The following is a 15,519-nucleotide window of genomic DNA, read 5'->3' on the forward strand; positions in this document are numbered from 1 at the left end:
TGCTGCCTCAGCCTCAATCGCTGGGATTACAGGTGTGCCTTTAGCACTTGGCACCCAGTCCTTTTTATTTTGAGGCAGAATCTTGCTAAATGGCCCAGGCTGGCCTCGAACTTGCTGTCCTTTGCTGAAATTAAAGTCTTGCACCATGGCACCCCGCCAGAAGTAGCCACGTTTTAAAATATCCTGTCTTGGGACATTTATTATTTATGTAATTGTTTTATTATTTATTTATTTATTTATTTCGATACTGGGGATTGAAACCAGGAGGGTTCTCTACTGCTGAACTACAACATAGGTCGTTTTTTTTTTTTTGTTTTGTTTTTTTTTTTGGACCGGGTCTTGCTAAATTCCTCAAGCTGGACTCCTACTTAGGATCCTCTTGCCTCAATTTTTGAGTGGCTAGGATTACAGTCATGTGCCACCACGCTCGACTTGTTCTGGGATATTGTAAAGCCCTGACCCTTTCCTACCAGCACTGGACACAGGGGGCAGTCTATTCTCTTCATTTTAAGTTGACCATAAAGTCTAGGCTAAGGACACCGCAACAGTCTCAGAGCTGCTAGTTCCTTGACACCACCATTACCGAGCCCGGGGCCCTGCGACCTTTAGAGCATTGGGTGCATCAAGGAATGTCAGAGCAAGGGACCTTCAAGAGACAACTGCGGGTCAGAGGTATGTGTGGCCCTTGCCCACGGTTTCCGCAGCGCCTAAGACCCAAGTCGCCAGGGTACCACATTGGCTTGTCGTCCCCCATTTTCCCGGTCACCCCACAGTGGGGTGACGTGCCGTTCACTCCCACACAACCAGGTGCACCATAACCGTAGCCCCTTGGGCTCCCCGCCCTCCTGCAGCCTCAGGTAGACTGAGAAGCTCAGCCAATCCAGATGGCTCTGAGGCAGAGAAGGCGGGACGAAGAGGACAAGTTCAAGACAGGAGTGATAACCAATCGGGCTCCCAGATATCTGAGCGATGGCCCCGAGCACCATTTGGACACGCCGGTCAGGGAGGGGTGGGATCGCAGACATTTGGCCAATCCTCAACGGGGGAAGGCGAGCTTGAGCCAATCAATACCGAGAAGGTGGGACGGGGCGGAGCTCGCCTGGTGGCTGCTCGCTGGTGGGTAAGGGATCAGCTTTCTCTGCTAGTTCCCACCTCGGGAGTCCTTAACCTGGAATGCGAGAGGCAGAGGCTCAGGGAGTTCTCGGAGTGGAGCGTAAAGGCATCGCTCGGGAAATCCTGGGAGCGAAAGAGACTCCTAGTCGGAGGAGCCGCTGGAAGCTACCGGGTGGGCATCGAGGAAGCCGAGGCTGGCTAGGGGGCGGGACTTCCGGGGGCAGGGCCTTTTCGACCGGAGGCGGGGCCTGATCCTAAGGTTGGTTTGAGGGGCGGAGCTAGTAGGAGATCTTTGGGCGTGACGTAGGAAAGAGAAGGGTAGTAACTTAAAGGGAGCGTCTTGGGGTGGGGTCTGTGCTGCCAGAGGTCTTCTGGTGGCAAGCGGTAGTTAAGGACTGACGTTAAGGCTGCTGGGGAAGTTACCTGCCCTAATCCACTGTCCTCTCTTCCCAGGGAGCCACTGTTGGGGACCTTACCTGGGCGCCCTTCCTTTCGTGGGGTGCTATGGAGTTCCCAGAACACAGTCAACAGCTGCTGCAGAGCCTCCGGGAGCAGCGGTCCCAGGGTTTCCTTTGTGACTGCACCGTGATGGTGGGTAGCACCCAGTTCTTGGCACACCGGGCTGTATTGGCCTCCTGCAGCCCATTCTTTCAGCTTTTCTACAAGGAGCGGGAATTGGACAAGAGGGATCTGGTGTGTATTCACAATGAGATTGTCACAGCCCCTGCTTTTGGGCTGCTTCTGGACTTTATGTATGCTGGCCAGCTGGCTCTGAAGGGAGATACCCCTCTCGAGGATGTGTTGGCAGCTGCCAGCTACTTGCATATGAATGACATCGTCAAGGTGTGTAAGCAGAGGCTGCAAGCCCGGGCCCTGGCAGAGGCAGATAGTACCAAGAAGGAGGAAGAAACCAACTCACAACCCCCTAGTTTGGAGTTTTTGTCCAGCACTTCCCATGGCCCCCGGCCTTTGTTGGCATCCCCTGAGACATCAGGCCATTGGGGCAAAGAGGAATGGAAAAGCCTGGCTGCTCCCTTACCTACTGTCCGTCCTCCAGATGAGCCACCATTGCCTGGTGGGGCTGACACTACACAGCCTGGCATGGAGGTTGACTCACCACATCTGCGGGCACCTCCCCCACCAGTAGTTGATGTCTCTGTCTCTCTTGCCAGCCCCAGTAGCTCCACAGAGACCATTCCTGCAAACTACTTCTCTTCTGGCCTCCCAGCAGTTTCAGTGGAGCCCCTGACTCCTCTTGATGTGGGTCCTGAGAGTCTGAGGGTGGTGGAACCAAGGGATACTGGAGGACCTTTGCAAGGCTTCTATCCCCCAGCTGCAGCGCCAGCTCCAGCTCCAGCGCCAGCTCCAGCTCCAGCTCCAGCCTCAGCCCCAGTTCCATCCCAGGCTCCAGCTCCAGCAGAAGCTGAGCTGGTCCAGGTAAAAGTAGAAGCTATTGTGATCTCTGATGAGGAGACTGATGTATCAGAGGAACAGACTCCGGGTCCTGAGGGACTGTTCCCACCTGGAAGAGCAGTGTATGGGGGACAGCCCTCCCAGCCGGAGGCTTTTGAGGAACCAGGGGCAACAGGACTGGAGGAGGGGCCAAGCGACCATTTCTTGCCTACAGACCCTCATCTGCCCTACCATCTGCTGCCTGGTCCAGGGCAGTATCATCGAGGACTGGTGACCTCACCCCTGCCTGCACCCCCAGCCCTACATGAGCCACTTTACCCACCTTCTGAGTATGAAGCAGCCTCAGGGAGCTTTGGGGTTTTTACTGAGGATGTTCCCACCTGCAAGACATGTGGAAAGACCTTCTCATGCTCTTATACACTGCGGCGACACGCCACCGTGCACACACGTGAGCGACCCTATGAGTGCCGCTACTGTCTGCGCAGCTACACACAGTCAGGGGACCTCTACCGCCACATCCGCAAAGCTCACAATGAGGATCTGGCCAAACGCAGCAAACCAGATCCAGAAGCTGGCTCCGTTCTAGGGGTGCAGCCCCTCCCTGGTTCCCCAACAGCAGAGAGACAGAGCAGTGGTGGACCACCCAAAGATTTTGTACTTGGCTCCAAAAACTAACATCTGGGTGAGCATGAGCCGATACCAGCCCTGCTCTTGCCATTGTTTGATGGCAGCAGAGAAGGTTGGAAGCATCTTGTCACTCCTGCTGGGTGATAGAATGAAGGTTCTGCCTGGGCTGAAAGTTCCTACTCTTTTATCCAGACAGACAAGCAGTACTTTATGGGCCAGAACAGATAAGCCAGCTCTTCCCAAGGGCATTAGGAATTTTCCTGAGGTGTAATCACTTCTCATTCCACATTCTGGAACATAAAGCGAGCAGTGAAATTATCTTTGAACTGGTGTTGGCTGTTTCTTCCACAAACCTGCATGACTTCAAATCTTTCCTCCAACTCTTTAGCTGACATTGTGCTTGGGGGAGGGGTGAAGGTCTGATCACTTATGAGGAAAAATGTGAGATAGCAGGGGGCAGTGTAAACCTTACAAATTGGGGGAATCTTACACAATTATGGTTTATTATTGTAGTTGAGCTCTTGTGTTCTGGGCTGTTGTTTGGCACTTCATAAAAAACTCATTTACTTCTCCACTTTGTGGGGTATTAGCCATCTACCCCTATTTTTTTCAGATGAGGAAACCTGAGACTCAAAAAACTCAAATTAGCTAGTGTGGTGGTGCACACTTGTAATCCCAGGGGCTTGGGAAGCTGATGTAGGAGGATTGCAAGTTCAAAGCCAGCCTCAGCAACTCAGTGAGACCCCCATCTCTAAATAAAATACAAAAAAGGTCTGAGGTGACTTCGTGGTTAAGCAACCCTGGGTTCAATCCTGGTACCAAAATCAAAACAAAAAAGCCCCAGGTTAATTTGTTTAAGGACACAGAATTGATTAAGGGGCAAGTCAGGATTTGAACCTGGCTTTTGATTCCAGGCACCAGGCATGGGACGCTCGTTTAAATATTGTTGAACATAGTTAGCAAAGAACTGAAAATTGTTTTCTTGTCCTTTTAAGTTTTTGGTTTTTTTCCCTTGTCACCTTTGCTGTCCGTGTAGAAAGGATTTTGGTTGATTATTTCAATGACAGATACTGTGTTGAAGACTTGAAAATTCTGCCTACATGTTGTGAGTATGAACTGAGGTGTCCAAAGATGAGAGATTGCAAGGCAGAAAACAGTAGCCTCCTGGTGGTGGACCTGTGGAGGGAGGTGCGAAGTGGTGGCTGCTTGGGATCCCTAAAGCAAGACGCTCTGCATGAGAGGATATTACAGTCCCCCTTTTCACTTTGAAAACATGGTAACAGCAGCCTAGCAAGGTTTTGTTAGTCACCCAAAATCATATAGGTGGCTACTGTCAGTGAAGGGAGCAAAGAAATGGGAATTTGGGATGTTGATGCCAGGTGGGGAAAAAGCTCCAGAAATATAGGAGGAAGGGTCTGCCAGGCCGTGGAAAGAGTGATCTGTGAAATTGACTAGCTCTGTCCTTACAAATCTCTTCTCAGCACGCAGGGACCTGAGTGCAAGTAAAGCAGGAAAGAAAAAAAGAAGTGATAAAAACGAAAATGACAACAAAAAAACACCCTTTTTTGGGGGGGCCATATGTCATGTTCTGCACTATAAATTCTTCCTAGTAACCTGTTTTTTTAATTATAGGAAAAAGAGCTGAAAAGCAAAGACCCGGGCTATAGAAAGCCACTTCACTGCCAGCCACAGTGGTGTACACCTGTAATCTCAGCTACTCACAGGCTGAAATAAGAGGAAACCAAGTTCAAAGCCAGCCTTGGGTAACTTAGAGACCCTGTCTCAAGATGGAAAGGGCTGGGGATGTAGCTCAATGGTAGAGCACTTGCCTAGCTTGTGCAAGGCCCTGAGTTCACTCCCCAGTCCCGAAAGAATAACAAAAAAAAATGAAAGCTGCTTCACTAGGCCATTATGGGAAGTGCAAGTTGATAATTCTTAACATTTTATTTTCATTGTTGAGTGAATCCTAGAGTCAGACATGTTGATACACACCTTTAGTCCCAGCTACACAGGAGGCTGAAACAGGCGGATCACTCAGAGTACAAGAGTTTAAGGCCAGCCTGGGCAACATAATGAGACCCTATCTCTAAAAATGTAAAATTTAAATAAAAACACATATTAAATTTTTTAATTTTTAATTTTTTTTTTTTTTTGGCAGTACTGGGAATCAAACCAGGGCCTAGCATGTGTGAGGCACTCTACCACTGAGCTACACCAGCCCATAAATAAAATATTAACTACATATTAGTACAGGTAGTGCAGGATTTAGGCAAACTGTGAAGGTGGTGGTTCTGAATTCGGGTAACAAAATTTCTAACCGTCTTACATGTACCATAGTATGATCCTTCACATCACCATGAATGCTTTGTCCTCATTCAAAATCTTCAAATCCTGTGTAGAAACAATTAAGGTTTGGTAAAGAGAGTGGGCTCCGCCACCACAAACTTTTAAATACAGAGATTTAGGGACCCTCTGGCCAATTCCATCAGGATGTGGGCTTGTCAGAACCCCTCAAGACTGCATCAGATTGCCTTCCTTTGTCCACTTTTCTGTTAACATCTTCATTAAGAACTGGCCTCTGAAATAAAAACTGAAATGTAATATAACCATTGTGCTATCTCTTAGTAGTGCTAAGAAGAGAATGAAATAAATTTCTAAAGTGCATTTTTAAATACTAGTTTTATTTTTTTCTCATTGATACAGAAAACAGCTTACTGTAACATTGTTTTTAATAAAATACAACAGAACATCAGAAAACAAAACCCCAAACAAAACATGCAACCATGATAAAATAAAATTAAAAAATTTAAAGCATAGCGAGGCAGACTATATTCATGGGAACATGGCAACTGGTACAGGAAACACTGCAACCAGGTCTTCCAGTGGGAGACAGAGATTGGACTAAATTCCAACTCCAATGAGGACAAGTAGGGATTTGTAATCAAGGGGAAGGTTGGGAATCAGTGGATGCAAAATTACTACAAGAAACATCAAGGAAAAACTGGCTAAAACAGACTTGATAAGATTCACCATTTAACCCTAAACTTTTGTTAGTTCTGTCTTTGGACTTCATATGATTATTTGTCAGAAAAACTTTCTGCTGTAAGTTGATGGTCATGTTATTTAAAGAGGAACAAAGAGGAGTTTAACACATTGGGAGATGGATGATATTGATAAGGGACTACAGTGTTTTTTTCTTTTCTGAAATATGTATGTTTTGTGGGTCTATAATGGCTAATGGCACATTCTCATGACCTTTACTTATATGGGTAGAGGCAGTGATGTCTCACCTACTATTTGGTACCTGCATCTTTATAGACATTATCCACAATAACTAAACAGAATGACAAAGGAGCTCCTGGTTAATGGAGCCTCCTACTGAGCCAGGACAGCACTTGATGTGCAACCTGCAACCATCACCTAACAGCTTCCACAGAGTTCCATCAGGTGCTTTAAAGACTCCAAGCAATAACAGCTCTTCCTCATTGTTTCCCTCCTCCATTAGGACCTGAGCTCTTGCAAAATATAAGGGTAGGTAAAGAAGGTATTAAAGTTTTTATTCTGCTCTATCAGTATTGTTTCTAGAAGACTTGCTAATATACCCTAAGTTTTTTAGAGAAACAAGCATACTACAGATGTGCCCCTCTTAAAAATTAAGATATTTACTCCAGCATTTTTTTTGATGGGGGGCACAGGGCTGAAGGGTTATTAAATACTTAAATACATGGCTTCAAAGCTTTTAAGAGTACAAGCAAAAGCAAGGACTAGAATTACCAGGGGAGAAAGAGAAACCAGATACTTTTGTAGGGGGAAAAAGAATCCGAATGTTTGTGAAATATGAAGAGGGAAAAGGAATTAATCTAAATAAAAATAATTAATTTCAAATCTTTCATTTAAATACATTTGGGTCCACTTTATAATTGTCTAGTTCCACAAAAAATATATTTTCCTGTTTGGCTTTGGGTATCTGAGAAAACAAAGGAAGAAACTCCTTTCTGCCTCTCCTTACCATTTATCCTCTGCTAGCCTTCTCCTCTGAATGTGAATACACCTAGCAACATCTATCTTTGAATCTATGCCAGAAGTATGATTAATTATTCCACCTATAGCTGATGAATGTTGTCTGGTATATTTTTTGAGGCAAGCATTGCCAACAATAACATATACTGAAAGTTATACAAATATACAGATGGATAGACCAAAAAAAAAAAAAAAAAAAAAAAAAAAGACACAGATGGTCTAGGTAGTAAAGAGTTTGTGCAGAATAGGAAATAAAACAGAAATCCACCTGGGTCAGAGGTATACGGTTAATTTCTCTTGCTCAGGCTCAGGTTTCCCCTTGATGGGTCTTTAATGGTTCACCGAAGTTCAAGTGGAGGAGCATCATTCTTCTTTGTTAACCAAACATGCCCAGGTACAGTTGCTTCTCTTTCCTATGGTAGCTGCTGAGTTCTGACTGCGTTAGCTGGAGGTACCTCCGGACATTGGCATCTTGGAAGATGATTGAGAAGGCAATTAAAAGTTAGACCATTATTGCACTCTAGGATTAGGGAGAGTTGTAAAACACTCCCATTCATTTTCTCTCTCCAAAATCTGAATATATCACAATTATTCTATTCAATAGTAAATTCCCTTGATTAATGCCACTTTGAATTCTTCAAAAAAATCAACTGGGCACGGTAGCACATGCCTGTAATCCCAGCAACTTAGGGAGACCCTGTCTCAAAATTAAAAAAAAAAAAAAAAAAAAATGCTGGGAACATAGCTCAGTGGGAGAGTACTTGCCTAGCATTGGAGAAGCCCTGGGTTCAAACCCCAGTACCCACCCCCACATGTAATCTCTGTATAGGGTTGAACTGGTTGCTAATTTATAATGAAAGGGAGTTTGATGAAATAGTTGTTACCATCACAGCAGAGCTTCTAAAGATACTATTTGCATTGGTGGTGCCTAATCTATGTAACTGAAAGTTAAGAAACATGAACTAATAAAGGCTTGAGTTTTATATCTTTATTAGTTCATATTAGTTCACAGTGGGTATGACATTCATTTAAATCGGTGAGATCTGTCTGGGGACCCCTCTGTTTTTAGCCTCCAGAAGATGCTCTATGCCAGAATGCACAAAAGAATGAACCAACCAACACAGGAATAAGCCTGTCATGAGCTTCACAGTGTTCTTTTTGCCTTGGAAACAAAGTACCAAATCTCAAATTCTCTCAGTAGGCTGTCTCTTTTTCTAGGTCAAGCTTGGAGTTAGCTGACTAATGAAGGGATAGAATGATAGCTAAAGCAAAGACCAGTACCCAGCTGGAAAGGGGGCAGAATGAGGATTTTTTAAATTATTGACTGGGATCCACATTCTTTTAGCAGTTACACTCAAAAAGGCTAGGAAGGGCTGGGGTTGTGGCTCAGTGGTGGAGCACATGCCTAGCATGTGGGTCTGATCCTCAGCACCACATAAAATAAAAAATAAAGGTATCGTGTCTTCCCTTCAACTAAAACAAAACATTAAAAAAAAAAAAAAAAAAAGGCTAGGAAATGAATATTGAAAAACAGTGCTTCTAAAATCCCTGTTGCACATAGTAGGGTGACTACAGAAAATGATAATGTACATTTCAAAAAGCTAGAAGAAAGGATTTCAAAGTTTTCACTATGAAGAAATAATAAAATGAAGAGAGATATTCAATTTGATTTAAACATGACACAACATATCAACTACATTATATGTTGCCATGTGGTCCACACCTCTAATCAAGTCATTTGGGAGGCTAAGGCAAGAGGATTGAAAGTTTGAGGTCAGGCTGGGCAATTTTGCAAGGCCATTAGCAACTTAATGAGATCCTGTATCAAAATTAAAAAAGGACTGGGCTGTGCATGCTGGCTCAAGCCTGTAATCCCAGTGACTTAGGAGGCTGAGAAAGGAGAATGGCCAAGTTCAAGGCCTGTTTCAGAACTTAGGCCCTGTCCCAAAATTTAAAAAAAAAAAGGGTTGGAGGATGGAGCTCTGTGGTAAAGTACCCCTGAAGTTAAATCCCCAGTACTGAAAAAAATAAAAAGACTGGAGATATAGCTCAGCATCCCTGGGTTCAATCCCTAGTATAGATAGATAGATAGATAGATAAATGGACTGGGTATGCAAGTCAGTGGTAAAGTGACCCTGGGTTCAATCCCCAGTATCAAAAAAAGAAAAAAGAAAAAAGGAAAAAAAAAATCACATTTTTTTATATTTAATTTGTATACATCAGTAAAAAATAAGGCTGAAGGGTTGGGGATGTGGCTCAGTGGTAGAGCACTTACCTAGCATGTATGAGACACTGGATTCAATCCTCAGTACATAAAAATGAATAAATAAAATAAAGGTACTGAGTCCATCCACAACTAAACAAATAAGATAAAAAATTTTTAAAATTAAGGCTGGAGGTGTAGCTGATTGGTAGAGTACATGCTTCATACATGCAAAGTACTGGGTTAAAATCTTGGAGCTAAGGGGCTGGGGAGATAGCTCAGTTGGTAGAGTGCTTGCCTTATAAGCACAAGGCCCTGGGTTCGATCCCCAGCACCCAAAAAAAAAAATCCTTGCCATAGTGGAGGGTGGTGGTAGATATTTTACATCTACATACACGTCTGTGTAGATATCTATAAAAAATAATAAAATAAACCTTTATATATAAAAATAGGCATATATTTCCTAAAGCTATCTACAAACTTAATAAACATTGCTTTTCGGTTGAAATAACACGGGAGTAGAAGGATTTTTTTTTGGGGGGGGTGGTACTGGGGATTGAACTCCGGGGCATTGGGCCACTGAGCCACATTCCCAGTCATATTTTGTATTTTATTTAGAGACAGGGTCTCACTGAATTGCTTAAGGCCTCCCTAAATTGCTGAGGCTGGCTTTGAACTCTTGATCCTCCTGCCTCAGCCTCCTGAGCTGCTGGGATCACAGGTGTGCACCACCTTTAATTCTGATACAGGGTCTCACTAAGTTGCCAAGGCTGGACTCAAGATTTCAATCCTCCTCCCTTGGCTACTGAGTTGCCGGGACTGCAGGCTTGTGCCACAGTACCAGGCTAGCAGGACAATTTTATTTGTCCTCACCACTTTAACACCCTTCTCACTCACCTTTAGGCTGCCTATTGACAGCAGCCAGGAGGTAGTGCCGAGCCTGGTCATAGTCCTGCAGATGGAAGAAGGCTACCCCGGCCCGATATAAGGCCTTCGCATTATCAGGCTGTTGTTCCAGGACTTTCTGACTGTATTCTCTCACTCGTTCGTAGTTCACTGGCTCCATCTGAAGGAGACAGGCTAATGGGCCAAATTAAAGGTGGAAAGAAGGAGGAGGAAAGCCTTATTATACTAGGTTCCACTACCAACTCCAGGCAGTATCCAGCAAAGACAATCTCAATGTTCACTCACTCAGCAAATATGGACTGTCTCCCATTTGCCACACACTCTTTCAGGCACTGTAGACACAGCAGGGAATAAAAGGTTTATATACTGGCAGTGTACTTTGATATCTACCAATTGCCTTCTTCATGTCTAGCACTGAGTTCTACTTTGATATCCACCAATTGCTTTCTTCATATCTAGCACTGAGTTAGACCCAGTTGTTAAGACCAGAAGGAACATTTTTCACAATTTTATTTAAAATACTTCTTATCTCTTCTATCTATGGCTCTGTGTCCTGAATTCTGCATCTCTCCACAGTTCTTGTACTGCAATTTCATTAAAAACAATGGTTGTGGGCTGGGGATGTGGCTCAGTGGTAAAGCTCTTGCTAGCATATATGAGAAATTGGGTTCAATTCCCAGCACCAACAAACAAAATAATAATTAAAACAAAACAAAAAACTGGTTGCTATTGTGAGGAACTAGCAAGCATTGTTCCATGTTTTTGGTACACCCTTATCTTCTTCAATCTTCTCATCCATGCTATGAAACTGATGTTACTTCTACTTAAGGGATAAAGAAATCAAGGTTCATAGAATTTAAGCAACTTGTCTAAGATCTCGCAGCTGCTAGGTGAAGTAATTATGAAATATAAACCAAATTCTAACTCCAAAATCAGCATCATTCTCAATGACAATGTCTCACTTCACTATTCTCTTGGATAATTTAATGTGGCCTCAAAATATAAAATGTTTAGAAGGCAATAGTCAGTCTTTCTCTAATTTTTTTTCTTGCACTGGGAATCAAACCTGGGACTCTTGTATGCCAGGCAAGGAAGCACTCTACCACTGAACAATGTCCCCTGCCCCTTCCTATAATGAAAGAAGGAAGGGTGTGGTGAACCACACCTGAAATCTCAACAACTCTGGAGGCTGAGGCAGAGGCGGGATGACTGAAGTTGAAGACCAGTCTCAGCAACTTAGCAAGACCTTGTCCCAAAAAATAAAAAGTGCTGGGGATGTGATTCAGTGGTATAGCCCTCCTGGGTTCAATCCCTGGTACTAAAAAAAAGAAAAGAAGGAAAATACATTCCCCATTCCACAACTGTCGGAATTAAGCACACTATTACTAAATCATGGTGTAAAGATGGACCACAATTCAAGGATGAGGAGGACATTAAAGGGTCTATGTTTGCATTCCTTCTAAAACATCCCCAACAAGTGGTCATATGGTTTCATGTGTCAACTAATCCATCACCCTAGCATCATTAATTCATTTGACAACTAGCAACTGAGTACTGACCATGTGCCAGACACTGAACTAGGAGCAAAGGATAAAAGGAACAAAGTAGCCATCTTACTGATTAAATAAAGTTTATGTATCCCAGTCCCCAAGTGGGAGGGATACACAATAAACAAATAAAATTTTAAGTGTTTTGAAGAAAATAAAACTATTGGGATAAGAGTGAATGAAGTTAGAGTGCTGCTTGGTTATCAAAGGCTTCTCTAAGAAAGTGACATTCGGGGCCTGGGTTCAGTGGTAGAGTGCTTGCCTAGCACATACAAAGTCTGGTTTCAATCCCCAGCACCACAGAAAAGATAGAAAGTGACTTCTGAGCCAAGATCTGAATGACAGGGATTATTCAAAGGACAGGGTGTTCTAGTCCTGTAGAGAGGGCCCACAAGTCTGAAAGTGGGAATTTGCTTTCAGCTTTCCGTATATGGAGTCAGGTTGTGTTAAGGGCTGTGGGCAAGGGTCAGAATTTGGATTTTCTCCTAAATGTGATGAGAGGCCACTGGAGGGTTTTAGTGACATCATCTGATTGCCTTATCTGTAAAATGAGGATAAACTGCTCAAAATGTTATAAGAACTCAATAAATGAAAATTGCTAATTCAGTGCTTTTTTTTTTTGAATCAAGGGGTGCTTAACCACCTAGCCACATCCTTGACCCTTTTTTATCTCCCAAGACACACTGGGCCAATTCAGTGCAATGTTTAAAAAATATTTTTCAGTTGTCAATGGATCTTTTTTTATTTTATTTATTATGTGGTGCTGAGTGTTGAACCCAAGGCCTCACAAATGCCAGGCAAGTGCTCTACCACTGAGCCACAACTCCAGCCCATTTCAGTGCATCTTTATAGTCATGTACCAAGCATCCCCAGAGGCTCTAGAGATGCCTAAGGCACAGTCCCAAAAGACCACCTAAGGGGTCAGAGCATATGTTACACTGCTTATTTCCCATCTCTCTGGTTAAATATATGTTGCTCTGACCCCTTTTTGATCAATTCCCTAATACATATTCTATCCTGTAATATGCACACTATTCAGGTCTAGAGGTATATCTCAGAGGTAGAGTACCTGCCTAGCATGTGCCAGCACCAAGATTAAAAAAAAAAGTACAGAATTCTGCAAAAACAATTTAAGCCCTGGCCAGGTGCAGTAGAGTGCACCTGTAAATCCAGCAACTGGGGAAGTTGAGGCAAGAAGATCACAAGTTCCAGGCCAGTCTGAGCAACTTGGAGAGATTTGGCCTCAAGCTAAAAAAAAAAAAAGGACTGGGGGTGTAGCTCAGAGATAAAGCTGCCCTGGGTTCAATCCCTTGTACCCCACCACTCCCCCCCAAAAAAAGGAAAAGGAAAAAAGAAAAGAAAAGAAAGAATTTAAGCTCTGGGATTAAGACTGATTAGGTTGAATTTCAGCCCCACCACATACTGTTTGTTTCCTTAAACTTTCTCAAAGGATTGTTGTTACACATAAATTAGTATATGCAAAGGGCTTAAATGGTATCTGTCCATGGTATTTAATAAATGTCACCTTTCTGTGCCCTACCTAACCCTTCTTTTTAAAATTGAACATCTCCATGCCTGTGCATATATCTCTCTCCTTTTTTTTTTTTTTTCCCTTAGTACAGGGTATCAAACCTAAGTTCACCAAGCTACACTCCCAGCCTGTGTACAGGGATCTTTATGTGCTTTATTATACAGCTAATCCTCAGCACCTTATAATTGTTGACATGAATTAATTAAAACAAGCTACAGTAATTGCTATTATTCTTACTTGAGTCTAAGAGTAGCACTGGACACACACTTATATAAAGAACAGGTTTTCAACAACCATTACTAATGAATATTGTTAATTGGATTATTTAAAAAATCACTTTTTATGGCTGAGGGTGTAGACTAGTGATACAGACTTTGCCAAGCATGTATGAGGCCCTGGGTTCCATTTCCAGCACTGTGAAAAATAAAAAAATCACTCTTTAAATAACAATTATGAAACATAAAAACTGCTCCTAATAATTTCTACCACCTGAACTTGGACTGTTAAAACATTTTCATATATTGCAAAAAAAAATTAATTGGTTCTATGATTATTTTGCTTGTCACCAAACTTAAGAAGTCTTCTTTCTCTTATTAAGTTAATCCGAGTCATACTATGGCATCCATCTCTTCCCTCAAGGCCATCAGGAGACTAAAGATACTAGTTATAGAAGTTATCTGATTTATAGGAAAGAGGAAAAGCCCTTCAAACTATCGAGTAATAAGCAAGTAACTTGTTTCCCAAATATTAAATTTTTCTTAAAGAAACAATGCCAGTTTTTCTCTACAGTGTGTAAAATGTTCTAAAGCTATCAGCATCACTGAAGAGCTTCTAAGAAGCATGTCACTAAGATCCACACCCCAGACCAACTAAGTCAGAATCTCTGAGGGTAGGGGTCAGAGCATTGTGTTTTAACATCCTCCAAGTGAGGTTTGAAAAGCCTTGCTCTGTAGCAACTCAATGAACGCTCTACAGATTGGAGACAGATTTCAATTCATGGCCGAATAACTGGATGACAGTAGGAAAAAAGGGTCAGGGGTCCCCCCACCCCCAGGGTTCAGTTTTACACTCCTGCCTTGATGCTCTCTATCCACCCTTTCAGCCTTGTCTTACCAGCTAGATTGTTGTAGCAGTCTGTCTGGGTCGTGTGCAGGATATTTTCTTGTTCAGGTGTGAGAGCCGGGCCCTGAGGCCCTAGGTTAGGTATCGGGGAGGGAAGACTTGGATCCAGACCCCGCAGCTGAAGCAGAGCTCGATGGTACCTACTCACTGCATCACGGTACTTCCCTTCCCGATAGCGCTGGTTCCCTTCCTCCTTGTACAGCTGAGCCTCCTGCAGGCGCTTCTCCATAACTCTTGGTCGCTCACTGCTCTTGTGGAATTGGGAGGTGAAAGAGCACTGAAGCTCTGGGCTTGGGATCAAAACATCTGATTCTGGTAGTCGACTTAGGAAAGCAAACGATTGCTCTTCTCCAGGAGAGCACCTGGGAGGGAAGCTTTGCTTGTTTCTACCCCCACACACACCACCTCTCTGCAGTCTTTTTCAGTCTCCCGAAGTGCAGGAAACTAGTTAGGGAAAGGATGTGAGCATAAGGAAGCCAAGGATTAAATGCTTTCCTAAAGAAGCAATCCCGTGTAGAGAAGACTCCGCGAAAAACTAAAAGGCCCTACTAGGGAAATGCGGCAGGCGTGTGAACGCCGGCAGAATCGGCTTCCTCCTTTCTAATGGACACACCCCCTGACCTGGAAGAAGAAGGGAGTAGGCGGTGACAGCTGCTAGAGCACAGGAGGGCTTCCCTCCTTCCCAGCTCTTTATTTGTCGTACTCAACCGGCACTTGTCGATGTCTGTGCTGTGAGTTGAAGATCTAGGTGAACGAGGTCCGTGCTCCCTCTCCCGCAGGCGAGGCTGAGGAGGCCTCGTTAGCGTCCCAACTGCAAGGCCCCAGTGGCCGGGCCAGTTTCTAGCGCTCTGCAGATGCCCACGCCCGGAAGTCTCCTCACAGGTTTCAGTTTAAGGGCAGGAGCGCGGAGAGGAAAGGGTCAGGCCTCCGGGCAGTTTGGTAGCTAAAGGGTCGCGCGCATTGCGCCACACCACCCAATCAGAAGCGGCTCCGGAAAAGTAATCCCGCAGAAACAACCCCGCCTCCCTAGCGGACCA

The 15,519-nt window shown here is 44.0% G+C and overlaps 2 protein-coding genes across 2 annotated transcripts; one reads left to right on the plus strand and one right to left on the minus strand.

The window, feature by feature from the left end:
• Window positions 1–1,095: 1,095 nt before the first annotated feature.
• Zbtb3 (zinc finger and BTB domain containing 3) lies at window positions 1,096–3,862 on the plus strand. Its single transcript, XM_047516267.1, is given in 3 exon segments — window positions 1,096–1,285; window positions 1,567–3,183; window positions 3,185–3,862. Coding segments are annotated over 2 exon segments (1,806 nt in total). The 5' UTR covers window positions 1,096–1,285; window positions 1,567–1,617; the 3' UTR covers window positions 3,425–3,862.
• Window positions 3,863–5,815: 1,953 nt separating this feature from the next.
• Ttc9c (tetratricopeptide repeat domain 9C) lies at window positions 5,816–15,472 on the minus strand. Its single transcript, XM_047516269.1, has 3 exons — window positions 14,474–15,472; window positions 10,274–10,456; window positions 5,816–7,644 (listed from the first exon to the last, which is right to left on the minus strand). The coding sequence occupies exons 1-3, from the start codon at window positions 14,709–14,711 to the stop codon at window positions 7,550–7,552; spliced, it is 516 nt and encodes a 171-aa protein (XP_047372225.1). The 5' UTR covers window positions 14,712–15,472; the 3' UTR covers window positions 5,816–7,549.
• Window positions 15,473–15,519: the final 47 nt, after the last annotated feature.

Source organism: Sciurus carolinensis, chromosome 11, assembly GCF_902686445.1.
Source record: "Sciurus carolinensis chromosome 11, mSciCar1.2, whole genome shotgun sequence".
Classification (NCBI taxonomy): domain Eukaryota; kingdom Metazoa; phylum Chordata; class Mammalia; order Rodentia; family Sciuridae; genus Sciurus; species Sciurus carolinensis.